General features: G+C 41.3%; 1 protein-coding gene across 3 annotated transcripts in view; it reads left to right on the top strand.

The window, feature by feature from the left end:
- The window catches only part of LOC134571480 (acetylcholine receptor subunit alpha-1-A), a 72980-nt gene extending 53676 nt beyond the window's left edge, over positions 1–19304 (top strand). For 2 of the 3 annotated variants that reach the window (XM_063429758.1, XM_063429756.1), the window contains exons 2-9: positions 5031–5176; positions 5281–5325; positions 6758–6867; positions 9456–9651; positions 10499–10736; positions 11062–11285; positions 16975–17214; positions 19006–19304. In XM_063429758.1, coding sequence (XP_063285828.1) covers positions 5031–5176; positions 5281–5325; positions 6758–6867; positions 9456–9651; positions 10499–10736; positions 11062–11285; positions 16975–17214; positions 19006–19137 — 1331 coding nt within the window. In that variant the 3' untranslated portion in view covers positions 19138–19304. Of the gene's footprint in view, positions 1–5027; positions 5177–5280; positions 5326–6757; positions 6868–9455; positions 9652–10498; positions 10737–11061; positions 11286–16974; positions 17215–19005 lie in introns of all 3 variants that reach the window. The other variant, XM_063429755.1, reaches the window with a different exon arrangement.
- The last annotated feature ends 231 nt before the right edge of the window (positions 19305–19535 follow it).

Genomic DNA, 19535 nt, shown 5'->3' with positions numbered 1-19535 from the left:
CTTATATAATATGACTTATTGATGTCAATCGGATGTAATTTGTATGATTGTGTGTATGTATTCGTTGCTTATGAATTGTCTTGTAATATCAAAACAAAATTTATGAATAAAAAGTATTTAAAAAAATAACAAAAAAAACGCTTTAATACACTGCGCGGGGAAACCTAATGGGGCAAACGCTGTGTGCGCACTTGGCCTTGGGGAATTGGTAGATGCTGCATAGCATGAGGGAGTCTGGTAGAAAGCCACTAGAGGCAGTTTTAACCCTGCAATCTAAACTGCATTGTTTTTAAAACTGCAATGGTCTGCATTGTAGGGTTAAGGGGACAAGGAGACTGCACCCAGACCACTTATATGAGACAAAGTGGTTTGGGTGACTATAGATAGTGAATGTCTCTTGTCTGTTGCCTGCTCTTGTCTGCTCCCCCCTTCTAACCCCGTCCAGACTTCCTGTGACTGTCCAATCACAGACTTCCCAATGCAGCTCAATGAGAAGTCTTTGCAAGGCAGGTGCTCTGAGTAACTGCTGCCTCTAGAGTTTAGTTCTACTGAGCTAAATGAACCAGGAAGTAACAGGACCCGCTGTCTGCTTAAAAGCCAGGGGGTGTAACAAAGTAAAAGCACCAATTTCTATTGAAACCTGCACTTTTTTTTACATTCTAAAAAGAGGATACACTCATCACAAATCAAGCATTCTCAAGCCAAAGTACTTTAGGGATCCGTAGTTGTCCATTTAAGGGTAGAGAAGCTGAACTGGAAGTATAGCTAACTGAGAGAATTTCTCCAGTTCAGCTCTTTTGATCTTAAAGGGACACTCCAGACACCAAAATAACTTCATGTAAACCCTCTTACCTCAAGGGGTTAAACCGTTCTCGAACAGTTTAACCTCTAAGTTGCCCCCCAGTGCTGGTGTCCACTCCTCCCCTGGCAGCTTCTGAATGTTGAGATTCAGGAAGCGTGGAGTGCCGCCGGGCAGGGCGCCTCTGATTGGTTGAGAGCAGTCAACTGATTCAGCCAATCAGTGACTCCCCATTCACAAAAGTGGCAGAGAAACATACCTTTTGCAAGCCAGTCTATTGAATGGGAAGTCCCCTGAAGTGTTCCTTTAAATTTGAAATTCACTTTGAATTTGCCTTAAATTCTCACTAGCGAATAACCCAGTATGTGTTCATGGTACATAAAGAGGTTTACTCCCTAAGCAGTGAGCTCTGATCCATATGCATCCAGATTCAATGTTTGGGGCAAAAACCACTTTGGAATTTATTCACTAATCCAACACTAACTACACAATATTAATATGTTTGTAACTGTGGTAGCAAGGAACATTGCATTGACTCCAAATCAATACTCGTTAACGGAATACATAAGACATAAGTTGATATTAAACGTTTCCTTCTAATTAGTTGTTGAATTTGGAATGCTGCCTATATACTTAGATCGGTCGAAGCAAGACAAGGTAGGGCCAGATTAAGAGCCCAGTGGGCCTGGTGCTGACAATTATGATGGGGCCTAATTACAGAATCTTATCGACCAAAAACACTAAAATAGTCATACTTCTCAAGCGTCATGTATCTGATGGAGTTGGTGTTGGAGGGAAACTCAAAGGATGCAGCTATAAGAAAACACATACTCTATGCTAATCTCTTTATCTAATTTATGCTTTAATCTTTCAAGTAAATCCATACCCCCTAACAGCAATGTCCAGTGAAGCAGGAAGTCAATGGGCGGGGTAAAAGGGTGGGTCACTGACGCGAATCATGTGACCAGAACTGCCAAAAGGGCGAACATGCCCAAAAAGGGTGCATGTCTGTCCAAAGAATTGGAAGGCCAGCCTGGCTTCAGTGTCCCTATGTATCACAGTGTTAGTGTCTCCATGTCGCCCAGTCCCCTAGTCTCCCAGTATCTGTGTCCCCATTTCTCCCAATGTCCCCATGTCTCAGTGTGTCCTGTATCACTAGGATACTAGGGGACACTGAGAGACAGGGGGACACAGTGAGACATGGGGACACTGAGAGATACGGGGACACTAAGACACATGGGAGACATAGGGGCACTGAGAGACATGGGGGCACTTGTGGATACAGACATGGGAACACTGGGAGACATGGAGACACAGACATTTGGGGACACTGGGAGAAATGGGGTCACAGACACTAGGGACACAGAGACATGGGGACACAGACACTGGGAGACATGGGGACACAGACATTTGGGGAAACTAAGACACTAGAGACACTGGGAGACTAGGGGACACTGTCATAGGGAGACACATTGGGACACTGAGACACTAGGGACACTGGCTGGGAGGCATGGGGACACAGACACTTGGGGACACAGGGAAACATGGGGGCATTTGTGGACATAAACATTTGGGGACACTGGGAGACATGGGGATACTGGGGACACAGAGACATGGGGACACAGACACTTGGAGACATGGGGACACAGAGACACTAGGGACACTGGCTGGGATACATAGGGACACTGGGATACATGGGGACACTGAAACACTGGCTGGAAGACATGGGGATACAGACACTGGGAGACTTGGGGTCACTGAGACACTAGGGACACTGGCTGCGAGACAGGGGGACACTGGGAGACATGGAGACACTGTGCATCTAGTGTCTCTGTGTCCCAATGTGTCTCCCTATGACTCACAGCGTCCCCATGTGTCTCAGCGTTCCCATGTCTCACAGTGTCCCCATGTTTCCCAGTGTCCCCACATCTCCCAGTGTCCCTTAGTGTCTCAGTGTCCTCCATGTGTCCCCTATTGTTTCAGTGTCCCCATGTCTCCCTGCTGCCTTTCCCCCCATCCTTCACATACCTGAGCTGTAGTCTGTCTCTGCAGGCTCGGAGCTGCTGTCTGGACTCTCTGTGCTGTATAGCTGCTCCCCAGGGGGTCAGTAAGTAGAGAGAGGCAGGGAGATGCTGTAACTTCCTATCCCTGCCTCTCTCCACACACAGTGACCCTTACTGGCCGGCGCTGGTATTGCAGAGTAATCTCCTTTTATACTGAGGAAAATATTTGCATTTGTATTGCCGGTATTACTGCAATACCATCACGGCCAGGCAGCCTCAAATACCGGCTGTCCTTAAAATGCCAGTCAGATGGCAAGCCTAATAGTAGTGTGTAGAAAAAAAAAGGGTTTTTTTTGTTTTTGTTTTTTAAATAGGCCTATTCCATGGGCCTGGGCCTGGATCTGCAGCTCCATCAGCCCCTATGTTAATCCGGCCCTGACTGAGGTGGGCAGGTGACAAACATACAGTACATATTTTTAGCTGAATTCCCGTAGTTGTGTTTAAGATATACCAAGAATTTATGTTGTCTGAATATTTCAATGCAGATTTCCACAAACTTAAAAAAAAAAAAATCTTCGTTAATATGGAATAGTTTAATTTACCTTTAGTATAAAAAAAAATATTTGACTCTATTTGAAAACTACTCATTTATCAAATACTTTAAGTAATTACCAGTAAAAGATGCAGAAACATATACAATTTAAAAAAGGTAACCCACTGATTGTTTTTATGTAAAACGATGTAATACATCCTGCAGATGATTTTAAGCACACAGCTCCCATCTGTTATGAAATTCTCTGTTTCATTTTGCCACTGCCCGCTGGTTATTTTAATAAGGTAACTTGAAAGAAGTGGTATAATTAGACTATATACAATATTAACAGAGGTCCATTTGAAATGCAAAATTATAAAACGCTATGGACAAACCTTTATGGCACTGTGACTAGATTACTAGGTACAAGAAGTATGGCGGCAGAATTATCCATTTTTATTGAGAAAAAATTAAATCTAATTTACTGCTCAGACATACTTAGCAAGTATTGGCTCCACGTTGTACATTAACCAGCTTGCTGGCTCTACAGGTGACATTGCAAAATGTTCAGACTGTTACTACAAATTTAGCAAATTAATGTAATTTGTGATAGAGCATTTATGAACTCATCATGACAAGAACTGTGGTCTTACAACTTTTCATGGGATGAATCATGGATCATCAACTATACGGATTACTCCAATTTGCAGGAGACCATAACAATGAACTTTTAGCAGACGTATAAAGCATTGTTTATACTTTCTCAATGTCACAGGATGAAATGTCATGTCCTATACAGAGTATGTCTGGCCCAGAAAGGCTCACTTACAAGTGGTGTCATAAGGAAGCTATCTAAAATCTGTAAAGCTGATATATCCTGGGTTTATGGCCTTGGCAAATGCTCAAGTACGAACAGAGTGAAACAGTTTAGTGGGTGTATTTATATCTTTAACATGATGCTGTAACATTACAGGGAAGCAAGGCCAGAGCTTTTATTTCATATTCAAAATACATTCTATTTTGTTTTATTTCTATTGTTCCACAGTATTTTTTTCGTACGTCTCCTTCCTCGTCGTCATGTACTCCGTATTTGTATCTCACCTTATTGGAAGCCAAAGAAGGGTGTTTCACTGGACAGATAATTACATTGGCATTGACTACCCTTCTTCACCATTGCAAACTCTACTGCCACTGGCTTCTTATCTATCCAGACACATGCAAAACGTATACTAATACTCAGTCAAGTATCGACATACATTTTTAATTTAGATTTAAAAATAGCAAAACCATTAAATGACAAGTGAAAAGATTTTTGAACTTCAAATACAAAATAGTCAAGACATAAATATAAATAAATGAAAAGTCCATAAAACCACATTTACTCAATGCCATTTCTACCATAATTCTGGCCATTCCTACCAAGTAAAACTAAGTGCCCTTTCAGTAGGTGATATCCCAATTTGTCTCATTCTGTACGCAACTAATAAAATACTCTCAACTGGGAAGGTCGTGATAAATATGAAGAATTTAGGTAGGTCTGTGATGGTTTTCTGTAAAAATATATTTACCGGTATACCTAAATCTTTTATTGCATATTCATGTAATGTAAGGACATGCATCATTTTTATTGATGTCCATTTGAAATTCTGTTTCCCAGTAAACTTATCTACAAGTGACCCTTTGTTCCTTACAGCAGCTGGAACTGTCCTCTCTTCTGAAGATGAATCCCGGTTGTTTTCCGATCTATTCAAAACCTACAACAAGGTCGTTCGTCCTGTTCAGAAATTTAAAGATAAGGTTGTGGTAACAGTCGGACTTCAGCTTATACAACTCATTAATGTGGTATGAACAATAACACTCTATTAATATTTCCCCTAAAATGTTTCATGTATGTGTTACATTGTATTTTAAGTGCCACTAATATTTTTGTTTGTTCGTTTCTTAAGGATGAAGTAAATCAAATCGTAACTACTAATGTTCGTCTGAAACAGGTTGGTGGCATAAAGTTTTTGTGAAGTATGTAATTTTTCATGAAAACCTTTACATAGCTTATAAATAAAAAAACAGTAGACAAAATATTGTGTTGGACAAAGTTTAGGATTAGCATGAGTACTTTTAATAATTCAGGGCTGGAATTAAAGCTTTTTCTCTGACTGAAAATTATTATACCATTTAGTGGTTAATGTGTTATTATTTTAGTTTATTTATTTATTTTGCTATTTTAGTTCTTGGACACACATTGTGCCTAAACCATTAACAGTGCTTAGCGCGGAACTGTCATTTCACTTCCTGCACCCCGTTAAATGCTATCGAAGCGCTAACTGGAGGTGAATACTTTTGTGGAGGTATGTAAAAATAAATCACACATCCCTATGATAAAGTGATACTCTTATACGCACTCAGGCATCTACAGGGAATTGCTCTTAAAATTGTGGGTTGGCAGACCCAAGGGGTGTGCTTACCAGTGACAAACAACGAAGAAAAGGACCTACAGTGGCCACAGAAGAAGTGTGATGCTAGGCTGACTGACAGCTTCCTAGCCAGACACAATGCAGCACAATGCAAGCACATTATTACACATTGTTGAAGCTCTGTACATGGTCCTAGAGCCACCAGCACTGCACGGGCGTTTCTAATGATGCACTTGAACTGTACTGAATGACACAAGGTAAATAACCTTAGAACAGGAGCCAAAATAAGGACTGTACTGCTAAACACAGGAGAGTTTGGAGGCTTGAGACACATGTGTCGGACAAGTGCTTGCACTCTTGGGCATTATTTTAATAGTGCAACAGGAACACCTGTGCCACTTTTCATCTTAAATATTTTCCTAAACATACATTGTGATAATCAAAGCGATAATAAATGCATAGTTAAAGTTATTTTGCATGAAGAATTCAGTGCTGAGGGGTTGAACTCCCAGACACAAAATGCCTGCTACCGCAGACAAGCAGACACATGCCAGTCCCCAACTGACTCGTGTTTTAGTAGGCATTGAGGGAAGCCATGCATAGATTTTTTTTGCCCACATGCATTACAGTGGCCATCTTGAATGAGGCTAAAGTAATCTTCTGGCAATTATATATTTTAATCTCTTCAGTCACCGGAAATATTTTAAGTACAGAATATAAATGAAATATATACAGTTGTAATCCAAATTATTATTCTAACAATAGTCATTATAAATTGCACTTCCAGTTGAATTCTGGGAGACCACTTGAAACATTTGTTGTGTTGAGTACAACTGTACTTATAAATAATAGATATTGTTATGTTAAATTGGAAATTGCAAAAAATAAATGTTTTATTCTAATGGATTTTTATATAATCAAAAGAGTATTTAATTTTTCATAGCTCTAAAGATGTTTTGCTCTTATACTGATACTTTGAAAAATGTGTACTATTATTTTTATAATTGCTCAGCAATGGGTGGATGTAAACCTGAAATGGAACCCAGAAGACTACGGAGGAATAAAGAAGGTCCGCATCCCTTCTAGTGAAATTTGGCGGCCAGATTTAGTTCTTTACAATAAGTAAGTGGGTTGGAAAATGGAGGACTAAGTACACCTAACCTCTGGAAAGGTCAACTGTAAACTATACATCCTGCAGCTGTAACAGTTGTATCATACAGAATTAAAGTCACAGTAAGTGCCAAACGTTCTTAATGAAAGTATTATTCCAAGTACCATGACCACTTCAGTGGCATCGAAAGTCATGTTTCAGTGTTTGCAGATGACATAAAACTCTATAAAGTAATACAATGTGAGCAGGATTTTACTTCACTGCATAGGGATCTAGATAGATTGGGGGACTGGGCATTCAAATGTTAGATACAATTTAATGTTGATAAATGCGAAGTTATGCATATTTGGGTAAAGAATGCACAAGCTATTTACACCTTAAATGGTAGTGAATTAAGGATAACAAAACAGGAGAAGGATTTAAGAACTGTTATAGATAACAAAGCAGGCAACAATGGGCAAGGTCAATTGGCGGTTGCTAAGGCCAGTAAGATATTGTCATGTTTAAAAAGGGGCATTACATTTCAGGATGAAAATATAATTTAGCCTCTTTATAAAAAACACAGGTAAGACTACACCTTGAATATGCTGTTCAATTTTGGGCATGTGTTCTAATGAATGGTATTATGGCACGAGAAAAAGGCAGGGCTACAGAATTACTAAAAGGAAAGGAACATTTTAATTATGAAGAAAGGTTAACACATTTAGATCTGTTTAGTTTATGAAAATGGTGCCTTGGGATATGATAGCATTATACAAATATATTCGGGGGCCGATACAAACCAGTGTCTGGAAATCTATTCATACACAGGACTATGCACAGGACAAAAGGTCATGTATTTAGAGTGGAAGAAAGGAGATTTTGGCTAAGGCAAAGGAAATTATTTTTTTTTTTTACAGTAAGAACAATAAGTATGTGTAATTCTGTGCTAAAAGAGGTGGTTTTATCAGAGTCTTTACAGATGTGTAAACAGCAACTGGATGAGTACCTGCAAAACATAATATTAAAGGATGCAATTTTTATTATGTGGTGTAATAGCTTATTGATGCAGGGAGAGATCTGACTGGTATTCTAGTGTCAAAAAGGATTTTTCGACTAGTTTGTTGCAAAGTTGGAAAGCGCTTCCAACTGGGTTTTTGCCTTCTTTTGGATCAACAGCAAATGCAAATGTGAGAAAAGCTGAACTTGATGGACACATATCTCATTTCAGCCTATGTAATCATGTATGTAACTATGGTGCTTGGAGTGTGTGAGTGCAATGTTTCAGTATGAAATGCTGCACATGTGGAGTTTCCCTTGCTGCACAAAGGACGTCATTAGCCAAGAACGAGAGTTCCCGGGTGGCTAATGCCAAAAATATTCAAGTTTTCATTCATGGAGAGCCATTTCTTGCTGAGAGTGATCAGTTGATGCTCTATGCCAATGATTGGCAATTGGATTTTTGGTTTCTGCAGAACGTCACCACAAGGGAATGGAGACTCAAAGCCCAGCAGGGACCTAGGTAAAAGGGCAAACCTACTAAGTGGCTTTCCCCTATACTGGTGATCTAAGCCGGGATACTCCTGCCATCATAGCCACTATAGTGGGCTGTAGTGGTTATAAAGCTTGGAGTAACCCTTAAGTCAAGGGTAACTTTTATGGTATCATATTTTAGCAATACAGTTTGTTAGCTACAGAAACTCATATTCCATTCTAGATAGTGGTGGGTAATTTGATGTCAGCATATGCACTGTGAGTTACAGAAGAGTCTTCACTCAGTAAACCTGCTCCCTCTAAAATGCAAGATTGCATAAACCCAGCTACTGGTGATTCCTCATCCAGGTAGTCTACTATTTCTTTCAGTAAATGTGAAACTTTGACTATTCATATCTAGAACCTGGGGCTTTTAGATGGGCCCATGCAAAAACCCATTTAATTTACTCATTGTGCCATTGTGCTTGCATTCCATACAAATAAACAGCTGCATTCACACCCTAACCTTCTACAGACTTTAACTACATCAATGATTTCAAGAGACAAGATAAAGGACACAGAAATACTAGAGAGACAAGGAAAACGAGTGAAGAACGGGGCTCAAACTGGTTCCTAGACATGATCATGGCTGAATCACTTCTGCCTAATATGAATATTTTTTAACGATGCCCTGGTTTTGGTCATATGGCGGTTCGGCTCAGCTGAATTTCATTAAGGATTTGGGAAAACAAATCAGTTGAATCAAAAGAAGCAAAAATATTCCAATCAGTCTACTAAGTGTAATACAATATGTTCACTGTTAGGCGCATTTTCTCGCCATTTGGTTCACAGGTCAAGTGAATAAAAGTTACCAATACAGGGGAAAAAGGAGGAACGGTAAAAAAAAAAAATCTATGTTTATACAGTATGTATTTATGAAATATATACGATATCAATATATAATTTTTTACTGCTCTGTTAGTCTACATTGTAGGAAGTGTAGTTGAACAACACTGGTAGAACTCCCGATTTCACATCCTTGATAAGACTCGGCATAGAGCTCCGTGTTTTGTGAAACTGTTAAGTAAAAAATTTAATTTCAGCAATCATTTCAAAGCTATTTACAACTATTTTTGTTTTCCTGTAGCGGTGATGGTGACTTTAATATCGCCCCAGTAACTAAAGCCCTTCTGGATTACACTGGAAAAATTACATGGACACCTCCAGCCATTTTCAAAAGCTACTGTGAAATGATAGTCACGCATTTCCCATTTGACCAGCAGAACTGCAGCATGAAACTCGGCACATGGACCTATGATGGCGCATTAGTGGTTATAAACCCGGTGAGTAATTTGTTTGAATGTTTCACAATTAAATGTAAGATTTTTTTTTTTTTACCACAAGACAGTAAATGTCAGTAAATGTAAGTAAGCAAGTGTCACATTTTGTTCACCGAGCCATATTTGGATAATCATGGATTAAATCTGATCAGTTAGCTTTTGGCACTCCACTGGTTTTTACACATTTTGATATAAAGCATTTTGACAATACAAAAATACTCCACTCTAGCGCAAAGTTGTAAAAGTGGATTGCCATGGAATCCAAAAATGTTTTCCTGCTGATTACTCCATTATTTGTCCCTGAAGCTCATTTTATATCTACCAATCATATTCCAGGTAATTTATAATCTACTCTTTTCTAGTAACAATGTGTGAATGTATGTGGCATTATCTTGACCAGTATGGTGTTAGACATGTTTGGTAACTGTAGCATTTAGTTTATTTACACTCTTAGCACTAGAAAATAGTGTTCAATCTAACAGCCAATACCAGTTTAAGGGTTTTTCCAGAGCACTTATGTATACAGAACATATAGATAGAAAAAGAGGGCATGCTTTTTGTTTTCTCCATTATAAAAGGGTCAGACTTTATATAGCAGGAGATGAAGCAAGGTAATGCTACTCTCACAGCTCACAGAGCCTCTAATAATGTTAGGAAGAAGGTATCATAATGCACATCATGTCCATTACAATAAAAGTTAAACTCAACTAATTTATACTGACATGATGCAAGTGTTGATTTCTACAAGTTGGATCGATTAATGTGGCTGCTTATAAGGAGAAACCAAAGAAAAACCTCATGGCAACACTAATAAATTCTAAAAAAGATATATATGAATTTTACATTGCAGGAGAGCGACCGTCCGGATCTGAGCAGCTTCATGGAGAGCGGAGAATGGCTGATGAAGGACTATCGCTGCTGGAAACACTGGGTTTATTACGATTGTTGTCCTGATACACCTTATCTGGATATCACATATCACTTCCTCTTACAACGTCTCCCGCTTTATTTCATTGTCAATGTTATCATACCATGTCTGCTTTTTTCATTTCTAACTGGATTGGTGTTTTATCTGCCCACTGACTCAGGTACAAAGTTTCTGGATGCGATATGTGACTCTGTATGACAAAACTGAACCAAAATATATTAAGCTGAAAGTATCAAGAATTTTAGGGAAAAAGTGATGGTCTTGCTGTGTCCACAGTGGAAGACCAGTACACAATTTTTTGTCTGTAGAAATTTTTTGTCATACTCAGGTTTCATGCAAATTCACAGATTGTCTTGCTAACTATATGCTATGTACTAAACGTGTGCAAATGTCAACTCAGACCTACATAGCCTTTTATAATACACCTATATGTATTTAACCCATATATACTTTGAAATATTTTTTTTGTGTTTCCAAATTTGTAGGCGAGAAAATAACACTCAGCGTTTCTATCTTGCTGTCATTGACTGTGTTTCTTTTGGTCATTGTTGAGTTGATCCCTTCCACCTCGAGTGCTGTCCCTCTGATTGGAAAGTACATGTTATTTACCATGATGTTTGTGATTGCATCAATTGTAATAACTGTAATTATAATCAATACCCATCATCGCTCGCCCAGTACTCATATTATGCCTCAGTGGGTAAAAAAGGTGAGTTTCACTCCTGTACTTCAATTGGTTTTTGTTTGTTTTTTTGTTTTGTTTTTAGCAATATATGGTTGTATCTGAATATGTTTTACTTCAGTAGCAGTCAATGGCCATTCAGTACATTTTTCTATAAAATCTATGTGATACTTTTAATATCCAATGTTCATAAACCATGACCCTTATAATAAGAAGCCATGAAGTTATAATTTGGTCTTCTTTAATCCACGATGGATGGTTTAAGCTACAGCTGGAGCTTGCATTGTAGCGGTTAATTATTGATCCATTAGCCAGCAGCATGAATGTTTAGGGTGCCAATGTAAATGCCTGTTTAGGAAATTTGTAACTTATCCAACTTCAAGAAGTTAACATGGTTTTAGGAGTATATCCTGACCAGAAAAATTGGGTTGGGAGGGGCAGCCTTAGGGGTAGGTGACCTGATCTCATAGGGTGCAGACTGAAATGAATATCAGCAAGTGGCGTGACATTGTGTAGTGCCTCCGATACAGTGCCATGTTCCCATTCTTTCAGCTCTCAGCACAACTCCTGCTCTGTGCTGGCAAGAAAGGGATGGCCAGCATACAGTTCAGCCATGCTATGAGATGTGGGAAGATGGGAAAAAGAGAAAAAAAATGGGCATAGATATGGGGATTCACAAGGAGAGCAAGAAGTTGGGCATACAAAGAAATATGGAGCAAAAGATACACAATGAGAGCATGGGGGTGGGTACACGCAGGGCCGGACTGGGGATTCCAAAGCAGCCCTGGAATAAAAATCTATGCCAGCCCCATAAGTCATTGCGCCATATATTGTCGCATGTAATATGTAAGGCTATGTCTTGCCACCCCAGATGATTGATTATATATAATTAATATATATATATATATATATATATATATTGCTTTTTCCAATATAAAATATTGGTCCTTCCTGTGTCAGTGCGGATTGGCTGAGATCATCAAGCTTGATGATCTCAGCCATAGAGGCAGGGCCAGTTGAGGGGAGACCAGCACGACGTGGGGGAAAAAAAAGGTGAGTAAAAACACACATACACACACACATAGCATGACACACACACACACCGTGACACAGACAGAAACACACACACACCATGACAGACAGACACACCATGACACAGACAGACACACACACCATGACAGAGACACACACATACCATGACAGACACACACACATACCATGACAGACACACACCTTAAAAAAGACACACACACACACCTTGACACACACACCATAACACAGACAGACCGTGACACAAACACACACACACTGTGACACAGACACCCATTACATGACACATGCAGACATACACACACACACACACCACGACACAGAGAGACCGTGACACAGACACACACACACACCCTGACACAGACAGACACACATTACATGACAGACACACACACACCATGACAAACACACACACACCATGACACAGACAGACCGTGACACAGACAGACACACATTACATGACAGACACACATTGCATGACACAGACAGACACACACACCATGACAGACAGAGACACACACACACCATGACAGACAGAGACACACACACCATGATAGACAGACACATACACACACACACACACCGTGACACAGAGACACACACATACACCATGACACAGACAGACACACACACACCATGACAGACAGAGACACACACACACAATGACACAGACAGACACACCATGACAGACAGAGACACGCACACACACAATGACACAGACAGACACACACACCATGACAGACAGAGACACACACACACAATGACACAGGCAGACACACACACACCATGACAGACAGAGACACACACACACAATGACACAGACAGACACACACACACCATGACACAGACAGACACACACACCATGACAGACAGAGACACACACACACAATGACACAGGCAGACACACACACACCATGACACAGACACACACACATACACTCACACTGATACACATAATTTTTACCTTTGTGCTGGCGGCCGTATGGGGAGCTCAGTTTGATGGTGGCTGCATGGGGAAACCCTTCTGGCGGCCGCTGGCTGGGGGAGCCCTTCTGGCGGCCCCTGGCTGAGGGAGCTCTTTTGGCGGCCGCGGGGGGAGCAGGCTGTTCTGTCTCTGCTCCCCCGCCCTCGCGCGCAGCTTAATGAGACCGCGATCGGAATATGACGTCATATTCCGGCCGCGGTCTCATTAAGCTGTGCGCTGGGGCGGGGGAGCAGAGACAGAACAGCCTGCTCCCCCCGCGGCTGCCAAAAGAGCTCCCCCAGCCAGCGGCCGCAGGTCAGCCTGCTGAGCCAGCTGCCTGCCCGGCCCCAGGTGCCGACGGCCCACAAGGAAATGTCCCGGTATCCCGGTGGGCCAGTCCAGCCCTGGGTACACGAGAAGACCAAAGAGAGGGATAAGTGAAGGGGTCATGCATAGCTGTTCACAAGCGGGCATGGAGAGGGACACACACAAGTGGGGGAATGGAGAGGGAGAGTGACACACAAGACATGATGGACGGACACACACTGCAACTCCTGCCAGCTTAGTAGTTTTGTTCATGTATTTCTTAGTTATCAAAATTGCTTCCAGGGGGGGCGGGGCCGGTCCGCCGACGGGATCAGACGCTTCTGTCTGAGCTCCCGCTTTGGAGCCGAGAAAACGTCGCAAACTGGAGGCAAAACCTCCCTAACCACCCGCAACAACACCCACCTTGATCCCCAGATCCCGAGGTACGAGGGCATACCCTTCAAGCTGCCTTCAGTAACCCGACTAAGGCCCGAGGCGTGAGGAGCTTGAGCCGGGACGAGACGGCCGCTCTCCCGGGTCTCCGGCCGGGGTCCGGCGTCGCCCCCCCCCTCTGGACCGGGGGGGTCATCCCGGTCTGCACACACACATGCAGAGACTCCTGTCAAGTCACGACACGCGGGGCAGGAAACTGCTACCCTGCTACAGAAAACTCTCCAGCGGAATTCCTCAAAATGGGCGCCACACGCCAGCCACATGTGCGCCCTACCGCAGGAGCAACTATTCAGCGCATCGGATCAACACAGCAACCTGCACTGGTACTTACATGGCGCAGACCAAAGGGAAATAAAATCCAACAAAGACCTCCGCGCCAGTGGAGGACACCACTACTCACCTGGGGCCTATGGTATCTGCCTGAAGGGTGGCTTTAAGGGCTGTGCCTGCAGCCATGTTCTTCCTGTGAGGCGCAACGCAACAAGTCTTCTCCAGACTGCAACGCACCCTTAAGAACAAACAGCCTGCCAGCACTAAAATCCAAGTAGGTCCATCAAAGCACAGTCCAATCTGCCATTAGGACCTTGCAAGATCCCAACCTAAGGACTGATCCAGTAGATGTCCGGTACAACTTTACTACACCTGGAAAAATGGCACCATACAGCTTGACGGCGACACGCGCTGTAACCCCAGCATTGGGTGCCCGGCGGACATATACAGGCAATACTGGTCGTGTACACTTGGACTAGAGCACCATCATTGCTTCGGGTGTGTGTAGCACTAATGTTAACTCACTAGCCGTTAAGATTAAGTAACACTCAGTACAACCAGGGGCATACACTAAGTTTCCATGACAGACTTAGCACTCTCTCCATAGCATCATGCTCATCTCACTCACCTGACGACATACTATAGACACTAACTTTTAGATTGCCTAGCACATATTACAACCATCACACTCAGTAAGAAATGCTATAATAACCTCGCTCATTAAGCATGATTGATAACTATCCCTGCCTCTAGATTAAGCTACCGGCAATATGTACGTTTTTATGATTCTTATATTACTGCAATGCCTTACTATGACCAAGCTTGTTTTCATACAAAAATTGTGCAGCTCATCTTGACCTCCTTTGTTTAACGTTGTCATTCAACTTTTGTCTTAAGTCATGAAGTCAATACAAAAGCCTGTAACTCTACACTGCACGCAAAAATAAAGAATTAAAAAAAAAAAAATTGCTTCCAAGGTCACCCCAGCAGACCTTCACACCAGAGACAGCTCAAAATCGAACGCGTGCTGGAGATGTGGAGGAGAGACTGGGACGTTTTTACACCTATGGTTGGACTGCACTCTCATTAGACCATTCTCGGAAACAGTGGAACGAGTGATCAACGAAATTGCAGATGAATGCCTCCCAATGACACCAGCTCCCTTCTTGCTGCACCACACGACGATGCCCATGCCGGTATATTAACGATCAGTGATACCAAGGCTTCTCAACGCAGCGAAAACGACAGTCCCTATCTTTTGGATCAACCACGCACCCCTCCCCCCCGCTCAGACGATGGGTGGAGGAGGTGGAGAACACCGGGAAATTTGAATACTTGAAGGCAACCACAGCGAAGGCAAAAGAAAAATACACGAAGAAGTGGTTCTACTGGCTGAAATATGTCACCTCAGATGACTTCGTGTCCCTCTTGACTACACCAGAACTTAGGAAGGAGCAGACAAGGAACCAGTGAGATTTGACCACCGGTGATGCCGGCGGGGCGGGACAGAATGGGGATACAGATCGGTGGGACGGCAGAGATGCCCACCCGCCTTAACGCTACTCTCTCTTCTAAGCCCCTCCCACATCCCTTTCCTCCTCACTCTGTTCTGCTCTTCAGCCCATCCCTTTTGCCAAATCCCTGACCCTCACACACACGAACACACCCTAAATGGGACACACACAGACACCCAGACACCAGAATCCGAACCGAACTCTCTGCAAATATGGTCCATATGATTGTGGCACACACACAGACCCACACAGAACACACACTAAGACGCTAGCCTTCTCAGCAGGCCAACAACATTAAATACCAGACCGCATGACCATTTGTCTACAAGCAACCGGAAATATGTTGGAGCACACAACTGTGCAACGGTCTAAAATGCATAACGAAGATACACTCTTCAGTTAATAGTTTAATAGTTTTTAACTCGCTCCCTTTATTATACTAGCTCATTACAGCATGTTCTTGTTTTTGATGTCCAACTCTACAAAGCTTATGTAAACTTAATATTTGTGAATACATGCCTACAATGACTGATACGCCTCTGCGTAGGCGATTACATGATATTCAGACAAATCCGCAATATGTTTGCCCCATGTTAACTGAAACTTTAATACGCACGCCTCTGCATAGGCGACCACCCGCTTCAACCATATTATACTTGAAACGCGCATTTATATTGTGATAACAATAAAAATATTTAAAACATAAAAAAAATAATAATAATTGCTTCCAAGTGCTAAACTCCATATACAGTGCCACTGATATGATTATCATTATCTTTGGAAGTAATAAAAGGACTAGGTTTGGCTGATATGTTTTAACCAATTCCTAGTGTGGTAAGGACTCACCTAAGAAATGGTAATTTATTTATTTATTAATTTCATGCATGTTTTTAATGCATTATCTATATAAAGCCTTACAAATGTACAATAAATACAAAAATATATATATTTCCTCTTTTACATTCAAATGCAATTGATAAGTATAGTCAAAAGTTTCGCACAGAGGTCTGGGAAACATACGGTTTGGGTGTTATGGTTTTAACTAGTTGAAACTGAAATTGTGCCAATTTTTCTAAATTAATATACACAGGATTCTGAATTAAAACAAAAAAGATTATAAAAATAAACCTATGTTTATTAACTCACTCTTTTGATATAGGTTTTTATTGAGACCATCCCAAACATCATGTTCTTTTCTACAATGAAACGGCCTTCAGAACAAAAACAGAGGAAGAACATTTTTACTGAAGACATGGATATATCAGATATTTCAGGAAAGCTCGGACCCGCAGAAGTGGCTCACCAATCTCCAGTATTAAAGAGCCCAGATGTGAAGAATGCAATCGATGGAGTGAAGTACATAGCAGAGACCATGAATGCAGACAAGGAATCCAATAAGGTACAAATACAAACCTCTAGGATAAATAGGTGTCACATACAAAGCTCGCCAAATTTCAAACAAATTTTTGCTCAATTTCTTTAAAAATAAATAAAGCAAAGGCGTGCATTGATAAGGTTTGTGTAACGGATCAACTGGCACCCCGACTGGGTACCTCCGTTGAAAGATGCTCCTAGCGCTTCCAGAGGACTCCAAGCACTCCACCAGACACCATAAGCACCGCAGGCTGCAGCTATCTCCCTTCAGAACGAAGCAGGAACAAGCTCTTACAAGAGCTCAGTGATTATAGCAAGGGAATATGCCTAGCATAGCAATCCCTTGTAGCAGATTCCCCCAATAAGAGACAGGACTCAAGTTGAGGGTAAAAATAGAACTCTCTGGCTGCTAGCTTGCAGCCCTTTTTATTAGGTGCTCCCATGAAGGGGAGGGACACACACAGTAACGTACATTAACCAATCACACAATAGTTACATCCCACACATAGCCCTCCCCTCTACCTGTAAACTAATTATCTGTACACACAGGAAATACAATTATCCTAGGTAGGGAAAATACAGTTTTTACACAACATTCATAACTCCCAAAATATACATCACATTCGCATAAAAATACATATACACAATCAATCCATTCGGGGGAACAACATACTCAAAAATCATACGAATTGGACCAGGGGTTCAAAAGTTAGTACAAATGTGCATTTGACCTTCTGGAAGCATGGTTTTTAGAAGCTCAAACTAGTTCCCCAGAATCCTCTATCCTGGAGACAATGGAGAAGCTGATTTAATTATATCCAGGGACAAACACAGCCTCCATTAAGCACATGTTACCAGCAACCACCAAAAGACATAAAAATACATAACTCCTGTTATACTAAACAGAACCCCCACATTCAACCCATCCCCAGATGGCTTGGATCTGAGCGCTCAACATATCCAAACAGCGTTTAGATGCCACAAACACAGTTCAAACGCCATGGGGTTTAAGTTTCGTATGGGCTGATGAGAGGGCCCATAATCCTGGGGCAGCCCAATAACCCACAGTATGCCCAAATACCGTGCATAAAGGGCCAAATCGCCCAGGGACCGTAGTCACAGGGTAAGAGGCGGGCAAGCAGCCCCCTCCAAACCACAGTGGCGAAGTGGCTTTCGCTACAGTTTGAAAAACTAGATGTTAACTAGTATTGACTCCTTTGATTAGAAGTAGTAATTTATTAACAAACAGGGAGTTGTGAGAAAAGTTTGTAACTGTGCAAATATATCCACAACTATTTTTTGGCACATGAAGTCAATTGTGTTGGAAGCAGGCGCTATTTCTTAAAAAGACAATATGGACCCCTAAAGCACTTTAGCTTGTTGGGGAGGCAGCAGACAAGAGAACTGCAGTTTTTTTAAAATATGGTTTTAGATGTACCATCAATTAATAAATGTATAATTAAATACATGCATGTTTTCATTTGGGGTAGATTTACTAAACTGATTTCTGTTTATTTTTTGTATTTAGACGGTTTAATGTCCCATTAACGCAAGACACTTTTCATATATTGTGTCATTTCTAAAAAAAAATTCCTTGTTTTAGGAACAAGTAATGGGATTTATAAAATAAAAATAAACAAACAATTTTTCATTATATTAACTGTATTACGTACAGCTCCAGTACTTTGGGTAACAGACCTATTTATGGCCAAGAAAGCAGCAGTTCTATAGATTCTAACAAATGACCACTTGTTCAGTATTTCAATGTACCATATGTTATAGAAATATAACTTATCTCTCTTATGTTTGATTTTAGGCTTCAGAAGAATGGAGGTTTACTGCCATGGTTCTGGATCACATCCTGCTTTTGGTATTCATGATAGTTTGTATAATTGGAACAGCGGCTGTGTTTGCTGGTCGTCTCATTGAGTTACACATGCAGGGTTAAAAAAGGACATTAAATCTCATTAATCACAGTCACCATCAATAATTGCTGCCTTAACGACCATCACCAGCGTGCCAAGGTGGTAAGAAGCTGGATTCTGAGGGCAGTAGAAAGTATTTTTTCGAAAAGGTTTATTATTTATACTCTGTGTGTTATGTCCTATTACAGTGGTTCCCAACCCAGTCCTCAAGTACCCTCTAACAGTCCAAGATTTAGGGATTACCAAGCGGTGTCTAAGGTGTTTTTAGAATAAAGAAAAAAAAAACACTTTAGGCACAACAGGGAAATCCCCAAATGCAGGACTGGTACTTGATGCTATTATATCACCAGTTTGCGTTATTTGGTTACTAGTATATTGTTCTTGTTATGTTGTAACTCTGAACATTTATCTATTTAACCCT

This window comes from Pelobates fuscus, chromosome 8, assembly GCF_036172605.1.
Source record: "Pelobates fuscus isolate aPelFus1 chromosome 8, aPelFus1.pri, whole genome shotgun sequence".
Classification (NCBI taxonomy): Eukaryota; Metazoa; Chordata; class Amphibia; order Anura; family Pelobatidae; genus Pelobates; species Pelobates fuscus.
This window is presented reverse-complemented; position numbering and strand designations above follow the sequence as displayed.